This window comes from Rhinolophus sinicus, chromosome 18 (genome assembly GCF_057876585.1).
Source record: "Rhinolophus sinicus isolate RSI-liver-muscle chromosome 18, RSI-T2T, whole genome shotgun sequence".
Taxonomy (NCBI): Eukaryota; Metazoa; Chordata; class Mammalia; order Chiroptera; family Rhinolophidae; genus Rhinolophus; species Rhinolophus sinicus.
In genome coordinates this window covers 12,545,010-12,562,997 of record NC_142518.1, presented here as the reverse complement: position 1 = coordinate 12,562,997, position 17,988 = coordinate 12,545,010, and the positions used below count along the sequence as shown (strand labels likewise).

Below are 17,988 nucleotides of genomic sequence, written 5' to 3'. Positions count from 1 at the left end.
CTTAAAAGTGGTGGCCAGCGCTATTCACGTTTAAGTGGCTGACGGAGGCCCACTATTTGTGTGACAGGACAAAGAGACAAAAATTATGAAGGCCCATAAGGTGGGCAAGTAGAAAAGCACAGGTAATATTTACCTCTCCTTCAATACCAGACGAGCCCCCAAATGATGGAGGAATATTTTTCCTGTGAGTCCCCAAATGATGTAGGTGATGTTGGCTCTGCCGGCAGTTTCTGGGTGTGGGCCGGGATCCTGTCTCGTGAAGCCGAAGAATGGAAACACGGACCCAGGAGAGGCAAAGAGTTTTAAAAAGAGAGGATAGAGTCAGAGCTCCCGAGCAGGAGGGGGCCCCGAATGGGGGTGCCCAGTGACTGAGGCAAAAGCTCCTATTTTTATACCTTCCCTTGTCTGTCTGGGGAAGGGGAGCTGTTTGGAGAAGGGAGCTGTTTGAAGAAGGGAACTGGCTCCTTCTAATGAAATTCATCTACCAGGTTTGTTCTGCTTGCCCATCCTACAGGAATTAGCAAAGTAACCCACTCTTATCTATCAGATCTGCTCCATTTGTCAGGCCAAAAGGAATTTTATGATTTACCTCAAGGCCTTGTTACATTATGTCCTGGAGCGAAGGAGTGATTTCAAAACCTGGAGTTTTAGGATATGGCTGCCTTTTGTTTATTCCACCAGGGACCTCCCTGTCTACCTAGGGACATGCTAACTAACCTGTATCAATATGATATACATCTGAAATTAATGTAAAATAATATTGAATGTTAAGTATAATTTTAAAAAATAGTCATGGGGATATATAGTACAGCATAAGGAATATAGTCAATAATAGCGTAGCAACTATGTACGGTGTCAGATGGGTAGTAGACTTGTTGGGGGTATCACTTTGTGAGGGGTATAAATGTCTAATCATTATGTTGTTTTGTACACCTGAAACTAATAAAAAATTATACGACAAAAATTTTTAAAAGAAAGAAACAAAAGGAACCTAAGAGTTTCAATACCCCTGCCTTGCAACCACCGAGGAGAGAACGGATCTAGCTGTTGGGGAGCTTTCGAATGTAGGCTCACATTGAGAATAACCTGATAAACAAGCGACCCCCCGCCCCACCCTCTTGCCTCCAAATCACACGGGAATGCCATCAAGTCTCTGGGCATTCTACCAGCTCACGGAATGCAATCTGTAAAATCTAAAATGGTACAGGAGAGAGGACCTAGTGTCTTGAATAGACAAATGGCAAGACTGAAAAAAAAAAGAGGGTGCAGGAACTGTCCTCTGTTAAGGGACTTAGCCGAATGCATCCTGCAGATTCTGACTATAAAACTAAAACATCGCAAAAAAGCGAAAACGAAGACAGTTACCAGATAATTTGGGCAATTTAAACATTCACTGGATGTTTGGTGATATTAAAGAATTGTTCCTGTATGCAAATGGTATTAAAGTAATTTTTAAAGAGTCTTTATCTTTTACAGACACATACTAAAGTTTTTATGGTTGAGATGATATGATGTCTGGAAGCAGCTTTAAAATAATCCAGTAGTGATAGTGGTCAAACTGGGGGAGTTTGCAGGATGCACGGAGAGGACAGCCACCAGCTGCTGACTGTTTAAGCTGGTGACGCCCCTATAGAGGTTCACTGCGCTCTTCTCTCCACTCGTGTGGATTTTTGAAAATCTCTCACTACAGAAATAGCAATATAGAGGCTAGACATCAGTGATTACATATGAAAAAATTATCTTTAGTTGACTAAGAAAATCCACATTGCACCTTTCGGTATTTGCTACACCACATTGAAGCTTAGAAGGACTTGCTTATGTCAGGCCATCACAAACATTTATGAACATTCATTCATTCATTTCACAACACATACTGCACACCTTTAAACCAGGCCCTGGAGTTAGAGGTGTCAGGGACATCGTGGCTGTCACAGAGCTTGTGGTCTGCGAGGGGGGACAGATATTAAATGGATAAATGACACATATCATTGCACATATAATCAATACATTTCCATTGCAAAGGGCGTTGTGGAGGGCCGAGGGGCTGGAGGCGGTCAGCAAAGGCTGAGGAAAAGGCTTTCAGATGCCGTCTGACCACAGAGCTGTGCTGACTTACCTGTGGGGGTTGGGGGGCAGGCAGAGGGTGTGCCCAGTGCAGCCCCAGGTCAAAGATGCTTCTGAGCAATGGAAACAAGATTGGCAGTAGATTATCCTGGTCCTTTTAGACTTCATCAAGGAAGGACTTAGACATTTGTTCTAGGAACACTGAGACACCAAAGAAGAATTTTAACACTGGCTTTGTATTTTCTAAATATGGAAGATAAGATGCACCCACTGAACACAGGACCCCAAGGGAAGTTAATAGAAAGGAGTGCCTTAGTGTTTTCATGGGAGGATGCGTTTCCTGGATCCACGGTAAGATGTAAGAGTAATGATGGGTGTGATCGTCTCTTTCTATTGGCCAATGTCGAAGTGTGGAAAATTGGATTCCAAAAGCTTCCCTCTTGAAGGAAGGTGGGATGTGCTCAAGCCCAAAGAACGTAAGCACGAAATGCTGGGGCCGTCAGATCTGAATTTCAGGCTTGGCACTGCCTTTCACCTATTCTGTGTGGCCCAACAAGAGCGGGGACAAAGCTTTCCTTCCACCCAGCACCACCCTGGGCTGGCTTTCATCAGAACACAGATTGCTTCACATCACAAATCCTTCTAAGTCTAGCTTCATTCTCCCATCATGCAGATTGTGGCTGATTAGTCTAGCCTGAAGTTACTGTGAATTATATTTTTTGACTGGTCCCCAAAGAGAAGCAGCCTTTGGAAACCTAACAACAGCCTTAGGGAGAGGCAGCATAGTGTCTGGACTCTGGAACCAGAGTCTGGTCTCAAATCCTGGCTCAACCACTCACTAGCTGTGTTACCTTGGGCAAGTTGCCTAACCTCTCTGTGCCTGGTTTCCTCATCTTTAAAAGGAGCATAATGCCAATATTCATCTCATACGGCTGTTATAAAGCCTACATGGATTAATATTTGCCAAACACAGTGCCTGACCCAACTGAGCATTGTATTAGAATTTTGTAAATATGCAAATCTTTTAACCTCTTGGTGCCTTGTCCTCATTAATAAAGAACTTTTAGAAACTTCTATCTTCCAGATGTGCTTTGAGAATGAATCAGCTGGGTACTCAGCCGATTTCAGCGGTAACTATTATCTTTACAGTCAGTAGTTAATGACCATTTGGTGGCCACCACGTGCTACTAAACAAGGGGACAGAGTCTGTATCACTGTAGTACTTAAGCCAAAGGCTGTTAATCAACAAAGGCCGACTGTCCATTGGCAGATGCGGGCGGTACTGGTGGTGGGTGCTCAGTGGCCTCTGCACTCATGGCTCCAGCTTGCAGCTTCTTTCTCTGTTAAGTTCTCCACTCAGAAATCCACTGGGCCTTCTCAACCGTCTGCATAACTGGCATAACAGTCAGTAAACCTCAGCAATCTTAAGAAACTTGCCAACCTCCACAAAACTAAAACTGCATTGAGCAAACATAAGGTCGGGGCAATCACGGACTTCTCCAAATAGCTCTAATAGGATCCTTTCATAAAGGATTTTCTCATCATTTTATAACTAGCATTTTATTATAAAAGGAACATGTACCATTTGGAAATTCTGGAAATGAAAAATAAATGAAAATTTAAAACTGAAAATATTCTACAATCATACAGCCCACAGAAACCCCTATTAATAAATCAGTATATCCCCTCCCAGTGAGATACTTTCGCCACACGTGTACACATTTAAAAACATAGAAATGAGATCAGAAGGTAACAAATATTTTGTAACCATTTTCCTTGGGTGATTAAATATTTTTAACCTGATTTTTAATTCCTAATATTCCATTATAGTTATGATTCATTCAACCAATCTTTTATTGCTGCACAATTAGATGGTTTTCCATTTTTACAATCATAAACCATGATTGATGAGCATATTTGTAGCTATTGCCCCATCCAAGTCATTACTATTATTTTTTAGGATCCATTTCTCGAGGTGAAATTGCTGGGGCCACAGTATGCAAACATTTTAGGGATCTGATCACAGTGCCGCTTTGTGTCCTAGGAAGCATTACATTCATTTTCAGAAATCTAGCTGGGGCCCAAAGAGAACAGTATACCTATAAAAATATGGATTTCTAGATATTTTTTAAGTTTTGTTGACTCTCAGGCTGGTGGTAAAGCGGCTAAAAAGTGGGACTTGGACCAAAAGTGAATGCTGTCGCAGGTTTACTTGTTTCCAAGGCACGCTGACAGGCAGCGCGGTGCCCGCACACCCTCGCCCCGCACACCCTCGCCTATGTGTGCTCTGGGGTGACTGTCCTTTGCACTGCTGGGGCCCTCCACCCATCCTGAGCCTAAATGTGCATTTCTCATTCTCGCCTCTCTGGCTTTTGCTCCTCCCATCCCAGCGATTGTTGATGGGAGCAAAGCTGGCCCCCAAGGCTCACAGTGGGCATTTCTGCAGGTGGGAGTATGTTGTCACAGTGATGGGGCGTACCTTTGAACTTAGATGCCCCATATCCTGTGCAATGAAAACGTTTTCTATTTCTCACATGACTTTCTAATGTTCCTCTGGACCTTCATGTAGGGGAAAAACCTGCATGTAAAACCTGTACATAATATCTGGACCTAGACCCTAACTTTACAGAGAAATTTAAAAAAAAAAGTTTTTGAATGGGTTCTCCAGAAATACAAAGGTATTTACTAAGTAAACTGAGGAAAGACTGTTAACCATTTGCTTTGTTCTAGGTTTTTTCAAGACTTGTTTACCATCGCAGAACAATCCTATTGTCAATAGCAATGCTGTTGGTGGTATCTGAGTTGCTGATTTAACACCACACACCAGCCTACATCTGCAGCTGTCGCAGTCACAGCGCTTCTATGTGCAGGTGCAAACATCCAACCAATTCATTGTGGCTCCCGCCGAAGCATACATGCTGGTTTATAACACCTTACTTTGCTTTCATTTCTTCTTTATATTACAGCCTTTTAAAAAAATCTAAAAATTATGTGTGTACGTAGGTGATGTTATCGATGAGTTGCATTTCAGGATTGTTCAGAGGGTGTTTACACAAATTTGCTATAAAAAGGAGCATTGCGCTGTGATAGGATTGAGAGCAACTTGCTGGCGACCCTTGGTGGCACAGATGAGCATTGCTTTGCTCAGCTAGGGGGTTCTTGGGCCTAAGCTTGTTCGCCTCAAAATTGGTAACAAACAACACTTTTTACAAGACTCAAAGCTCCCTGAGTTGTCCTCGGCTACCTCTCCCATTTGTTGTCACTTGGATCCCCCCCCCCCCAGGCCACACATCTACCATTCCCTAAATGAATCCTGATCCTTGCTGGGGACGGAGAGGTTGAGCAGGAGGATGGGGGAAAAGTGGGGCCCTAAGGAAAGAACTCCAGCTCTACGTGTCTGTTCACACCTAGAAAACTTAAAGATGGGGGTCATATCACACCCCATTGTTTTTTCGGTCTTACCTGCTGGTGTCTCCCGGCGCTTGTCCTCCATTCATAGCAAGGTCCTGGCCTGTACTTCCCACCTCTGCTTTCCAGAAAGCTGTGCTTCTCCAGCGTAGCGCATCGCCTCACGTGGTGACACCCAGGGTTCTGACCCCGAGGTCTGGGCGGGCCCATGTGCCTTTCCCACGAGCTCCCAGGTGACGCTGCTGCTGCTTGAGGACTAGCTCAAAGTCCGCCTTAAATCCTTGTCTAAAGTGGGCATTATCAGTGTCATATTATGAGACCACGAGACTTTGCTCAGTTTCCAAAGTGCCCAGATTTTAAGGAATTTTGCAGTTTTTGAAGGCAACAGAGCACAGTGTAGGACTGCCTCATAGACAGTGTCCCCGTGACTCCTCTCCTGGGGGGCGGAGTCAGCTGTGATTACTCCCCACGGGGAGCAGGGTTGCCTACACGGCAGCATTTTCCCCAAATGAGGAGCGGGCCTTCACTAAAATACTAGAACAATAGGGGAAAGCTATTTCCTCCTCTTGGCAGCTTTGGGACCTCTGCTGTAAAAGCATTATGTCTTTCAGCAGCCTCAGTGTCCTTGCAGAGAGAACTAGAGGCTCCAATGGCCAGAGCACCTTGATATTTGTCATTTCTCTTGGACCCGTTCCTGGTAATCATTTTCCCCCCACCCCGCTTTCTTCCACCTTCCCCGCCTCCGGTTCAAGCCGCTGTTTCTCAGTCTAGTTGTGTAGGACACAGCTCCCTGGCCCATGCTGGTATTATGAGCCTTGGGCTCCCCCTGCCTGAGCCAGTCTTCCGTCGGCTGGTCGCTCACGGCAGCTCACCCCAACCTCTGACTGCTCAGGGCAGCCCAGCTCCAGGGAGAGCTGTTGTTCACAATCTTAGCTGTGGAGGGTGCAGCTCACTGGCCCCTGTGGTAATCGAACCGGTGACCTCTGCGTTAGGAGCCCCATGCTCCAACCAGCTGAGCCACAGGTCACTGCCTGCCACACCCAACTCCCCCCAATCATTTTGAAAATAAAAATGCTGTTAGGCTTTCTCAAAACTGAATAAATCAGAGATAAAGGGAAAAAAGAAAGTGGAGGGAAGATGATAAAAACAAGGAGGGGGAGAGGGGGAGAGAGAGAGAGAGAGAGAGAGAGAGAGAGAGAGAGAGAGAGAGAGAGAGAGAGGTGATTTTTTTAAAGAGAAGAAGCAGAGAGAAGTGAGAGAAATTGGAGAAAGCCAAAAAAGGGAAATAAGATTTCCCTTCCACCAAGAGGATGGTATTTGCCTCATTGGCAGCACTTCTCAAACTTAATGGACATACGACTCACCTGTGATCCCGTCAACAGAATGAGATTCTGTCTGTGTGCAGCAGCCTCCAAGATGGCCCCAGTGATGCCACCTCCTGGTACTCACACCCTTGCCTGCTCTCCTTGCACACTGTACCAGGGTTGGTCTGTGAGCAACAGCAGAAGTGATGATGTGTCACTGCTGAGACTGGGTTGTAAAGGCACAGCCCTGCGGAGAGGCCCACATGGTGCCTACAGCAGGAGCTAGAATTGGCTCCTCTCGTCTCAGGCAGACCTTCAGATGACTGCAGCCCATGGCACATCTGGGCTGCACTCTCACGAGAGACTCTGCCCAAAACACCCACTCAGTTGCTTCTGGATTTCTGACCCACAGAAACTGTGAGATAGTAAAGTTTGTTGTGTTAAAGCCACTAAGTTTCATTCCGAAACAGGACAGACATCTGGTGCAGTGAGAAAGGACTGGAAACATGACACCCCATTGTAAAGTGGCTTAGATAAGTTTGCAAAAACTTGTATCAAAAGCAACTGGTTGAGTTAATCAAAAGGTATTCTGGTTTCTTTGGAAAGACTCAGGAGACAGGTTTCCAATCTCTACAGCTCTTCAAAAATGAAATAATTGTAGAAATTATACGGGGGGAAAACCCAATTATGTGTGAAACTAAAATCTAAGGACTGGGTACATTATTGGTTCTCAAAGTGCAGTCCCAGACAAGTAGCATCAACATAAGCTGGAAAAGTCATCAGAAATGCCCATTCCCAGATTTCACCCTACAAAGTAAAGCAAGATACAGCATCCATTTCTTATGTTGTATTGCCACCCTGTGCAATTTTCATGTAACTGCAGCTCCAACTTTTTCTATTTCTTGTGTTAGAGTGCCATCCTGTGGAATTATTCTGTAATGGCAGAATTCATTATTTATTTTCTTTCTTGTGTTACAGCACCACCCAGTGGATTAATCACGTAATTGCAGATATTTCCCCCTTTTTAATCAGTTTCAGTGCCACCAGGTAGAATTTTCATGTAATTGCACACAGATATGTTTTTCTTATTACTTTGCTTAGAATGCCACCCGATGGAACCTTCCTGCAATTGCAGATCAGAGAAGTTTTTCTATTTCTCTGGTTAGTGTGCCACCTCGTGGAATTTTCATGTAATTCCAAATCATATATGTTTTTGTTACAGATATCCCTGAATGTGTGTACACACGTACGTACACACACACACACACACACACAGTTGAGTCTTGAGGAAGGAGGGGGTTAGGGGCACCCATCCCCATGCAGTCGAAAATCTGAATGTTAACTTTTGCTCCAAAAACTTAACTACTAATAGCCTACTGGTGACTGGAAGCCTTACCAATAATGGCTCACTGCAAAACAAGCAGCTGAATGTTATTTTCACCTTTTATCCTAAAAGTGAAAATCTTTGGATTTCTTTTGGTAAGTGAACACAGGTACTAATGTAAGTCTTTCCTAAAAGCAAAGAGGCGTAATATGAACTTTCGAAAAGTGGGGGATACCTGCAATAGGAAAAACATGTCTGATTTGGAATTACACGAAATTCCACCGAGTGGCACTCTAACCTGAGAAATTGGAAAAACTTCTCTGATTTGCAATTGCAGAAAAATTCCATCGGGTGGCATTCTAAGCAGAGTGATAAGAGAAGCATATCTGTGTGCAATTACAGGAGAATTCTACCTGGTGGCACTCAAATTGATTAATAGAAGGAAAAAAACTCCTCTGCAATTACGTGATGAATCCAGTAGAGGGCACTATAATGTTAAAAAAAATCTGTTCTGCAATTACACAAAGTTTCCACAGGATGGCACTCTAACACAAGAAATAGAAAAATCCGCGCCAGTAATTCCACAAAATTCCACACGATGGCAATCTAACATAAGAAATAGAAAAAAGTTGGCGTTGTAGTTACATAAAACTCCTACTAGATGGTACTCTAACATAAGAAATTGAAAATTTTAACTTTTTCTGTGTGGGGGAGGGGGAAGTCATTTGGCATTTATCCAAAAAAGATATTATTACGAAATATGTGATAATAAACATAGGATTTAGTAAATTAAAGTATAAATTAAAATTTAGTACCTATATTTTCAGTGCTTTGGACATAATTATAGTGCTTATTCTTTCATTTTAATGACTTGTTTGTACCCACTATTAGCAGGTCCCCCAGGACAGAGACCAAATATCTTTTTCACCTCCCCTCTTTCTATGACACATCATAGAAATTCAATATTTATTAAATAAGTGAAAGAAAGAATGAACAAGACTATGAGAGGCCAGTGAAGATCAAATAAATGGAAGGAAGACAACATGAGGAGAATAAAACTCTAGAGCTTTTGAGCTCTATTCCCAGGGCTTCTGTATCCTGCAGTTGGACAGGTAGAGGAAAATGTGACTGAAATAAAAATAATAATGGTTTTCATTTAAATGCCTTCCAAGCTTGAAATTTTTATAAAACTTAGTGAATTAAAAGATAAGAAAAATTGGCAAAGTTTCTTAAAAAGGATGAAGTTTAGTGAGAAAATTAGGTTTGACTGAGTTTTCAAAAGGCATCGAAACTATTTCAGTCGTTTCATTGTTCTGCAGTTTGGTTTTTAAATGAAATGGTGGGGTTACTCACCCAGAGGCGCCTGGGGAAGCTGCTTGTGTAGGTCTCCTGAGGATTCATTCCTACTCTGCCGAAGGCCGCACAGGACCAGAGCCCACGGAGGAGGAGGTCAGGGCCTTCCAATTTACTGACCAGACGGAGGAGGGCAGGGGTGGCCTCAGGAAACCTGGGAAGAAGCCACACTTGCCTTCCTGCCCTCCTGCCCGCTGTTTTAGGTTTTAAAGGACTGCCCCCTCCTCTCTGAGATCCCATCATCCCACTGGAACCTGCTCACCCAGCACTCACCCACTACACACCCTCAGTACTTCCAGTTCCACGGCCCGAAAGCTGTTTCTACACCAGAACTAAACTTCTGTCCCACCTGACTTGTCACACTGCTGTTTAAGGCCATCTCCATTGCTGCCTTCTGTTTTACCTTTTGGAAGGGAATGTACATTTTGTCCTGAAAAACCTAAACCAAAAACAAATCTCAAATGGTGGAGTTTCAAGCATCAACCACTGAATAGGGAGGTTTTTTCAGAAAGAACAGGAGGCTTTCCTTGCAAGCCGCCTGTACTTCGGCCTGTGCGCTGTGCTGCTTACACAGCTGGGAGCTCCTGGCGCCACTTGGCTTTGACTCCCAAGGAAGTTACAAAATGCCCTACTTCCTGGCTGTTAGCCTATTTAAAAATAAAAATGGGTTTACAAGGCCCTGGTCTTCATGCTGTCTGTCATTAGTCACTGCTTCATTCCCTGGAGCTTCAGCTGCAGGCAGCCCAAGTGCTTTGCCAAGCCCCAAGCGCTCCACACTCTCGCCTCTCCTCTCCCACAGCTGGCTCTGCTTACCCATACAGCAAGGCCCACGCAGGCTTCCAACCCTTTTCCCGAATCTTCTTCCAAATGAACTGCTTCGCCTCCACCCGTCCAACCTAGCTGGGGCACCATTGTGCGTCTCTCACCCTGGCTTCTACAGCGATCAAATGGCAGACTTCCCGGTACCACTCTCGTCCTGCTCAGGTCCGCTCCCCACATAGGATCAAGGGAGCGTCCCAAAGCATAAACCAGATCTTGCTCTCCCCTGCTTCCACCTTCCAGCGCCTTCCCACTGTAATTAGACTGCAACCCAAACATCCTGCTAAGACCTATTGAGAAGCCCCTTGCCCTGGCCCCCAACTTCCTCCCTTTTCACTTGCCTTCTTTCTGTTTGCTGTAGCCCAGCCACTTCTCTTTCTGTCCCTCAAATGTCCCACTCATTCCTGGCTCGGGGCTTTGCAGTCATGCGTTCAGCAGTCTATGCTCAGGTTTCTGCATCTCTGCAGTCGCTGCTCAGAGTGGCTGCCCAGCTAAAGGCACTTCCTGCCGCTGAACGAATGTCTCCACGTGACCTAATTATCTTTTCCATGGAAGGATCTTGTTCAGGTGGACATGTCCATGTTTATCATCTGCCCTTCACTACAACAGGAAATGCCTCCAGGGTAGGCATCTTGAGCATCATGTTCACCGCTGTATCCACAGAACCTAGAACAGTGCCGGGCACAGAGCAGGTGCACAATAAGCTCCTTGTGGGGACAGAGCCCCAGAGAGCAGTTTCCAGGCTCTTGGTCTCACCTGGAAAGGGCTGGCTCAGGTAGTAAATGGCCATCAACTGTGATTGGAAGGCCATCAGCTGTGGCTAGTTGGCCGTCAGCTGTAACCAGTGAGCCACTGGCCACTAATATAACTGCTGTGGCTACGCTAGCAGAAAATGGGGGCTAGCAAGAAGACGGTGGCTGAGCTGGCAAGCGCGGATTGTAGTTAGCACGGCGGATTGCAGCTAGCAAGTGAGGTTGGTTGGTTGGCAGACAAGTGGATGGCGGGTTGCGGATCGTGGATCGTGTAGCTCCTGCTTCCTGTGTCTCCAACCAGCCGCCAGTGAGACTATAGTGGTGTGACTCCCCTACCTATGGCTCCGTGGGTGTTCCTTTTTGGCCTCACGATGTCCTGTGTTCTTATGTGGGGAGCAGGACCAGAGACCCCGCATGACACCCTGCATGACACGTCTTGAGGAATCTTCTCCATACAGGCTAAGACGTATAACTGTCACAAACCCCTGGGGGAGCTTCCTTGCATCTATTACATGTATGTATGGTACATGGAACCACCGTTAAATCACTGAGAAGTGTGGTACATGGGAAGTCTTTGATACTGAACATTGCAGGGGGTTCTGTGTATCTCATGTTCTTTGTCCAGCGTGAGGACCCCATGAGGCTGGCACGACTTCAACTTTTAAGTCCAAACCTCTTAGAAACCAAACAGATGATGTCTTGGAACCTTTTATTTGCTGGGGGTTTTTTTACACACTTGAGGAAGTGGCCTCATTTTCTGCAATAAATATTACTTAGGTTAAATGTTGGCATGACATTGGTTTCTTCAAAATGAAAAACCATCATGCAAATCTGAAAGATTTTTCAATAATCTTACTTCATTTCATGGTCATGAACTGCTATCATTGGTTTACGATTTTAGGTTCTTTTAGACCAGTGGTTCTCACCTGGGAATGATTTTGCTTCGAGAGGACACTTGGCAATGTCTGGAGACATTTTTGGTTGTTATGACTTGGAGCGTGCAGCTGGCATCCAGTGTGCAGAGCCCAGGGACGCTGCTAAACATCCTATCGTGCACAGGACGGCCCCCACCACAGAGAATGATCCCCCAATATCAATAGTGCTCAGATTGAGAAACACTATCTTTATCTTAGATTATGTAAACTAATAATGCGTTGCCTTAAAAGTAAGAAAATACATGTTATTTATGGAAACTTTGCAAGTATAGGTAAACCCAGAGATGAGAAACTGCTAGCAACTGTTAATCCTTTGGTGTTTCAGCTTTCTAGTATTTTTTTTCTATGCACATATGCATTATTATTAACAAGAATCATATGTTCTGGAGATATTGTTTTGTAACTTTTTAATTTAATTGTGCCTCATGAACCACATCCGTGTCATTAAATATTATTTTACAACATGGTTTTTAATGACTGCATAGTATGTTGTTGTATAGATGGGACACTATTTAATTGTTTGTCGATCATAGGGCATTTACATTTATATTTTCTAATTTTATCTATTATTCTCCATGCTTTGATGAGAGATGAGCATTTTGGTCCCTAAGTTTTGTGCACAACTATGATTATTTTTGTAAGATGTATTCTTAGAAGTTGAACTGCTAGATCAAAAGTTATGTTTAATCAAGGCTTTAATGTCTTCTTTTAAAAACTAGTAACTAGATGGTGAGCTCGTTGTGGGTAGACACATATTTTACACTCCTTGGTATCCCTCACTGTGACTAGCTGTCTTAGGTGGGACTCCCTCAGAGGTGGATCTGAGGATAAGATTCAAGTCATTTATTTGGGAAAAGCACCATTCAAGGAGTTAGGAAGTGAGACAAGGAAGGGAGAGAAGCCAGAGCAGGCCACCTCTGAGGGCAACTGAGAAGCTCTAGAAGAACGTGTGGAGCACACCTTGGAGTTGTCCCGCCTGAGGGGGAGGAAGCTGGGGTATTGACCCTCCCTCTCCCATTCACCTGCCCCAGGGCTGCTCCTGAGGCAGCCCCTGCCACTCCAGCCTTTCTTGGATGCGGGATGGATGTGCTCCCATGGCCTAAAAAAGCCCCTGGTGGGAGAGTGAGTGCCAAGGGGGTTACTGTTGGCACACTGACAGCGTGGGCTATGCTGGCCACCTAGTGAGCACACAGCAGGTGCCCACTCAGTAGTTTTCAAATAAACTAATGACGCTTTGCACCTTCAGGTTAATCCCAGCCAGCTTCCACGTCACAAACGAGACAGAAGGTCCAGAGCACTGGACCAGCTTGTCAAAGCCAGGCTTCCTCTCCTCCCCCAAGAAGACTCCCTGGGCCTGACGGTGGGAGACTGGACCTGAGCCTTCCGATAACTGACAAGTAATGAAGCATTCAGCTCTGGATGTTGGCGGGGGCGGGGGGCATTGTCTGTCCCTCAAACACTCCAAACGGCCTTCTGTCTCAGAGCCTTGAACTTGCTGTTTCCTTCTGCACAGAATGGTCTCCCCTGAATCTCTACACAGACACCTCCTCATTCATGTCTTGGCTCCAATGTCACTTCCTCACTGAGGCCACACTGGCCTGTGGTTCACTAAACCGATAAGTTTAGGGAGGCGTCATCAAATGGTCAAAGCACACGAAAGGCACAGATGCCCAGAAACTGGACATCAAACACAAATAAAGTGTTGCAAAATGTGCAGGAAATGGGCAGGTGGTTTGGGCAGAAGGAACTGAAGAAGGGAGACTTCCAGCAGATGCCCATTCAGCAAAGGCAGGGTGGGGAACGGTCTGCTTTTGGGGGTTCCTTGCCATGCTGAGTGTCTTGTTTCCACTCGTTAAAGTCCACGCTCCACTTTCTCCCCCTTCTCCTTCCTGTGGCCCGCGAGGCTGACCTGCAGGAGTTGCGTCCACAGAGCCCCTCACCGTCAGGCTTCCTGTTGGGTGCAACCAGTGGGCGACACAAGCAAGAGATGGGAGCCCAGACGGGTCAAGCGCCAGCACTCCCATGGAATTCTGCAGTGCTTGCCCAATCCTTTATGAACACACTCTTTATTCAACTTGTCTCAACTTACCCAGTTGACGTGCCCCAGCTGTTTCCTGTCCATACCTTCACTGATACACTAATTTGGCATATTTAAGACTCAGCTGTTCAACCTAGCACCTGTTTATTTCAGAAGCTTTTACACAGTCATTTCAAATGACATCGTGCAAAGATTCCTGCCTGGTTCTCTTTTTCCTTTCTTAAAGGTCATGTTCTCTCAACCCTTTTTCATCTTTGTTTCATCTTTTTTTTTGAGAGAGAGAGATAATTTAAATATAGTAAAGTGCAGCAATCTTAGAAGTACAGCTCAATGAATGTGGACATTTGTATGTGCCTGTGGAAATACCCCTGAAATCAAAATTGAGAATGTTTTCAACATCCTTAAGGACTCCCTCATGTCCCTTTCCAGTCAATACCTCCTTCCCAGAAGTAACCACTGCTCTGATTTCTGTCACTATACATTAGTTTTGCCCATTCTTGAATGTCATATATGTACATGGAATCACATAATATGGGCTCTTTCTTATTTGGCTTCTTTCACTTGGTTCAATATCTGTGACATTCATCTATGTTGTTGAATGTCCTCTGCTTCTAAGTTTGACTTGACCTTCATTAAAATTAAAATCATTTGGGGTTTATATTAACTTGGTAACTGATCTGTAAAATGGGATACATGACAGCCACATCTTAGGGTTTGGAGCTAGCTGTATCCATGTTAGTTTTGTGACTTGATAATAAGAGATATAATTAGAAACATTATAGTAGCAGAATCAAAGCCCACTGTACTTCTCTGAACAGAAAGCAAATGTTATCTTGGGAAAGCCTTTCCATTAGATTACTGGGCATGTCCTTTGCTGATCACATTGTCCCTTTTACTGAAATAAAAGATTCTTTGCATGATTTTCCCACAGGGGGCCATGGGGCCAAACAGAGACTATCATTAACAGTCAACTCATGAGGAAGACATTATTTTCCATAGATCTCCACGATCTGTGTGGTTTGGATCTACTGAAAGGGTAGGCTCCCCAAAGCCCCATCCATGCATTTGAACCTGCCCCACCAAGTCTTGGGAAAGCCAAACTTGATCTGACTGATGCCCTTGCTTTCTGCCATTTGGACCTCCTCTCCAGCTGGAGGCGGGAGGGTCCTCAACTGCCAAAGAGAACTCCATCCTGGCCACACATCTGAGACATCAAGGAGCTTAGGCAGCTCCAGAGGAATCTGCAATTAATTATGTTGCACAAATTGCCTTTCGTGTGGGACCAGCTCTTTTCAGGCCCTGGATGAGGCACAGTGTGTGACTTTGGCAGGCTTACCTGACTAAGTTACACATCCATGATGGGAGTGGAGAACACCAGTGTCGTTTGGAAGAACCGCACTCTTTGCAGGAGAGGGGAGTGTCACCAGCCAGGACATTTGGTAGAGTCACACCCTCCTGGACACAACCTGCTCTATCTTTTAGTCATCTGCAGTATGGAAACTTTGGCTGCCTGTTGAAAGGGATGGAATTAATGATTTTCTTGTGCTTTGTGTGCTGGAATAGGCTTCTTACATTTGTTACACCACCGAATAGCATCTTCCTTTAATAAATCACAGGCCCTATTCTTTAGGCTGAGAACTAGAAGTGGGAATTGCTGTAAGGAGGACTGGCCTTATGGTTAGGTGGGAAGCCACCTAAAAACATGGTAGAAGGACTAAGAGTTTAGATGCTGGAATCAAGCTGCCTGGATTCAACTGGCTCCACCAATCACTTGCTGTGTGACTTCAGGCAAGTAGCTATTAACTCCTTCAAGCTTCAGTTTCCCTATTTGTAAGATGGGGATTATTTTACACAAGTCACAGAGTTGTTGTGAGGACGAATAAGATAATACATTGTGCTTAGCATAGCATACATTTCAATACCTGTTACTCAATGTAATAGCCATGACTCTCAGTCCAAAAATCCAAATATAAAACATCATTTTATTATTTACTTTAACTTACGTTTAATTTTGGATACCCACGATGGAGGAAAATTTGAACTCAGTTATTGAGTCTTCCCCGCGTCACAGCTACGCGGTTGTTTTATGGTCATTGACAATTTTCCCATACTAGACAGGGTCCTAACTCCCTTTCAAGCCCAGAAGTTTGGGTGCTTCCAAGATATACTTGGGTCACAGGACTTGGGCAAAGCTGGAGCCCCTCACCCTGGGACCCAGTGTCCCTGAGTGTACCACACAACTATGCCCTCTAAAGTCTTGATTGACAAAGCAGCAGATATCATGAGACTACAGATTCTTTCTCTCCCTCAGTGCTTCATAACAGAACATTCTGAGGTGTTCTATGAACAGTACGACTATTCTCAGCGGAGCAAGTTCACCAGACTATGTTAATTAAATAAGAGAAAGGATATTTTGCCTGTGTGGTGATAAAATGAAGCGATTGACAAATCTGTTAGCAATTACAATTCTGTCATTTTCTTCTGCCCAAGACTCTATGGTTTGACATGATGTGCACGCACACCAGAAGGCACAACCTGATTTTATCTCAAAATAATACTTCTTGGATTTTTTAGATTTTTTTTTATTTAGAAAAATTGAAATGAAGAAATGACTAAAGGACTCACCTGAGGTCACACCGCTGGTTAATGTCATCATTTGGACTTGCACCCAGGTCTCCTGACTTCTGGTCCATTCCCACTTCTATTTCTGTTTCCTTACTGCCCAGGGCTGAGTTCTCGGGGTCCTCGCTATTCAAAGCGTGGTCCAGCAGCACAGGCCTCTCCTGGGAGCTTGTTATAAATGCAGACGCACAGGCTCCGCCCTGGACCTGTTGAACCAGAATCATGTGGGCATTGAAGTTTGAGAAGCAACCGTCTAAGGTTCGGCACTGTTTGGGGGATGAACTTCCATGTTTCCCTTCTAGCCACGGGAGCTGGGGCCTTCAGTGGACAGGATTAGATTACGGAAGAGAGACCTACTAACGAACTAGACAGTGTTTCAAAATAACCACTAAATATTATTTTAAGTCCTATGAGAGGTGAGACAGTGCAGACAGTGACGGAAACTGAAGTCAGCTTGCAACGTCCTCTCAAGAGCAAAGCGGTTATTCCACTTCACATTCCCTCTGCCAGGAATTCTCTCCAGATACCCTCACGGCTTCCTCCTCCACTTGATTCTGATAGTAGCTCAAACATCACCTCCTCAGAGAGGCGCTCCCTGACCATCCTATAAAGACAGACACCACCCAGCCACTTCTGTTCTTTCACCTTGCCATGTTTTTCATCATAACACTTGTCACCCCTTGGAATGACACTGCCTATTTATTTATCTGTTTACTTGTTGTGTGTCTCCCCCACTAGAATTTGATCTGGACCTTTCCTGTCACATTTACACTACATTCCTAGCATCTAGCATAGGGACTGGCATAGAATAGACACTTGGTCAATATTTGTTGAAATAATAAATCACTGACTCCACCTATGTGTAAAATTGGTCTTGAATATAGTTTTGCTTACATGCCCCACACCCAGGCCTGCCAGAAATTAGAAATTCACAGCAGACTCTGAAGAATACAAGGATTGGAAGATTTTGTGTCAACTTCAAGTGTAGTAGGGTCTTACAATTTTTATATTTTTTAGCAGCATAATTTTCTCAAAAACAAGAGCTACATCATCATGTGCATATATCAAACACACACATAACTGTGAATGTAATAGTTAAAAATTAAACAGTAAGAATAGAAATAGTTTCAGTATTCAAGAATTATCTTTGTTTGCACTTCAATTGTAAGAGCAAATATTTGTTTGAATTCTTTTAAAATTGAAGGCATTAAAAAGTTGGTTAAACTTGGATTATTGCTTTACATATAACAGTTGTGAAATTCAAATATGCTTATGATAATGATAATAAATGCTTTACTTATTAATGGACACTAATAACTTATCTAGGTGTTACCATCACACAATAATCACCTTTTATATGTAAATGTAA

The 17,988-nt window shown here is 44.2% G+C and overlaps 1 protein-coding gene across 19 annotated transcripts in view; it reads right to left on the bottom strand.

Moving 5' to 3' along the window:
• The window catches only part of LOC109460239 (uncharacterized), a 259,735-nt gene that overhangs the window by 9,037 nt on the left and 232,710 nt on the right, over positions 1-17,988 (bottom strand). For 8 of the 19 annotated variants that reach the window (XR_016020010.1, XR_016020011.1, XR_016020013.1 and 5 more), the window contains 3 exons: positions 16,623-16,825; positions 9,454-15,507; positions 134-6,961 (listed from right to left, as the gene is read on the bottom strand). Coding sequence is in view for 11 of the 19 variants with exons in the window: in XM_088795090.1 (XP_088651216.1) it covers positions 15,480-15,507; positions 16,623-16,825 (231 nt within the window). In the remaining 8 variants the exon portion in view is untranslated. Of the gene's footprint in view, positions 1-133; positions 6,962-9,453; positions 15,508-16,622; positions 16,826-17,988 lie in introns of those variants that run through there. The other 11 variants (XM_088795084.1, XM_088795088.1, XM_088795082.1 and 8 more) reach the window with 10 other exon arrangements.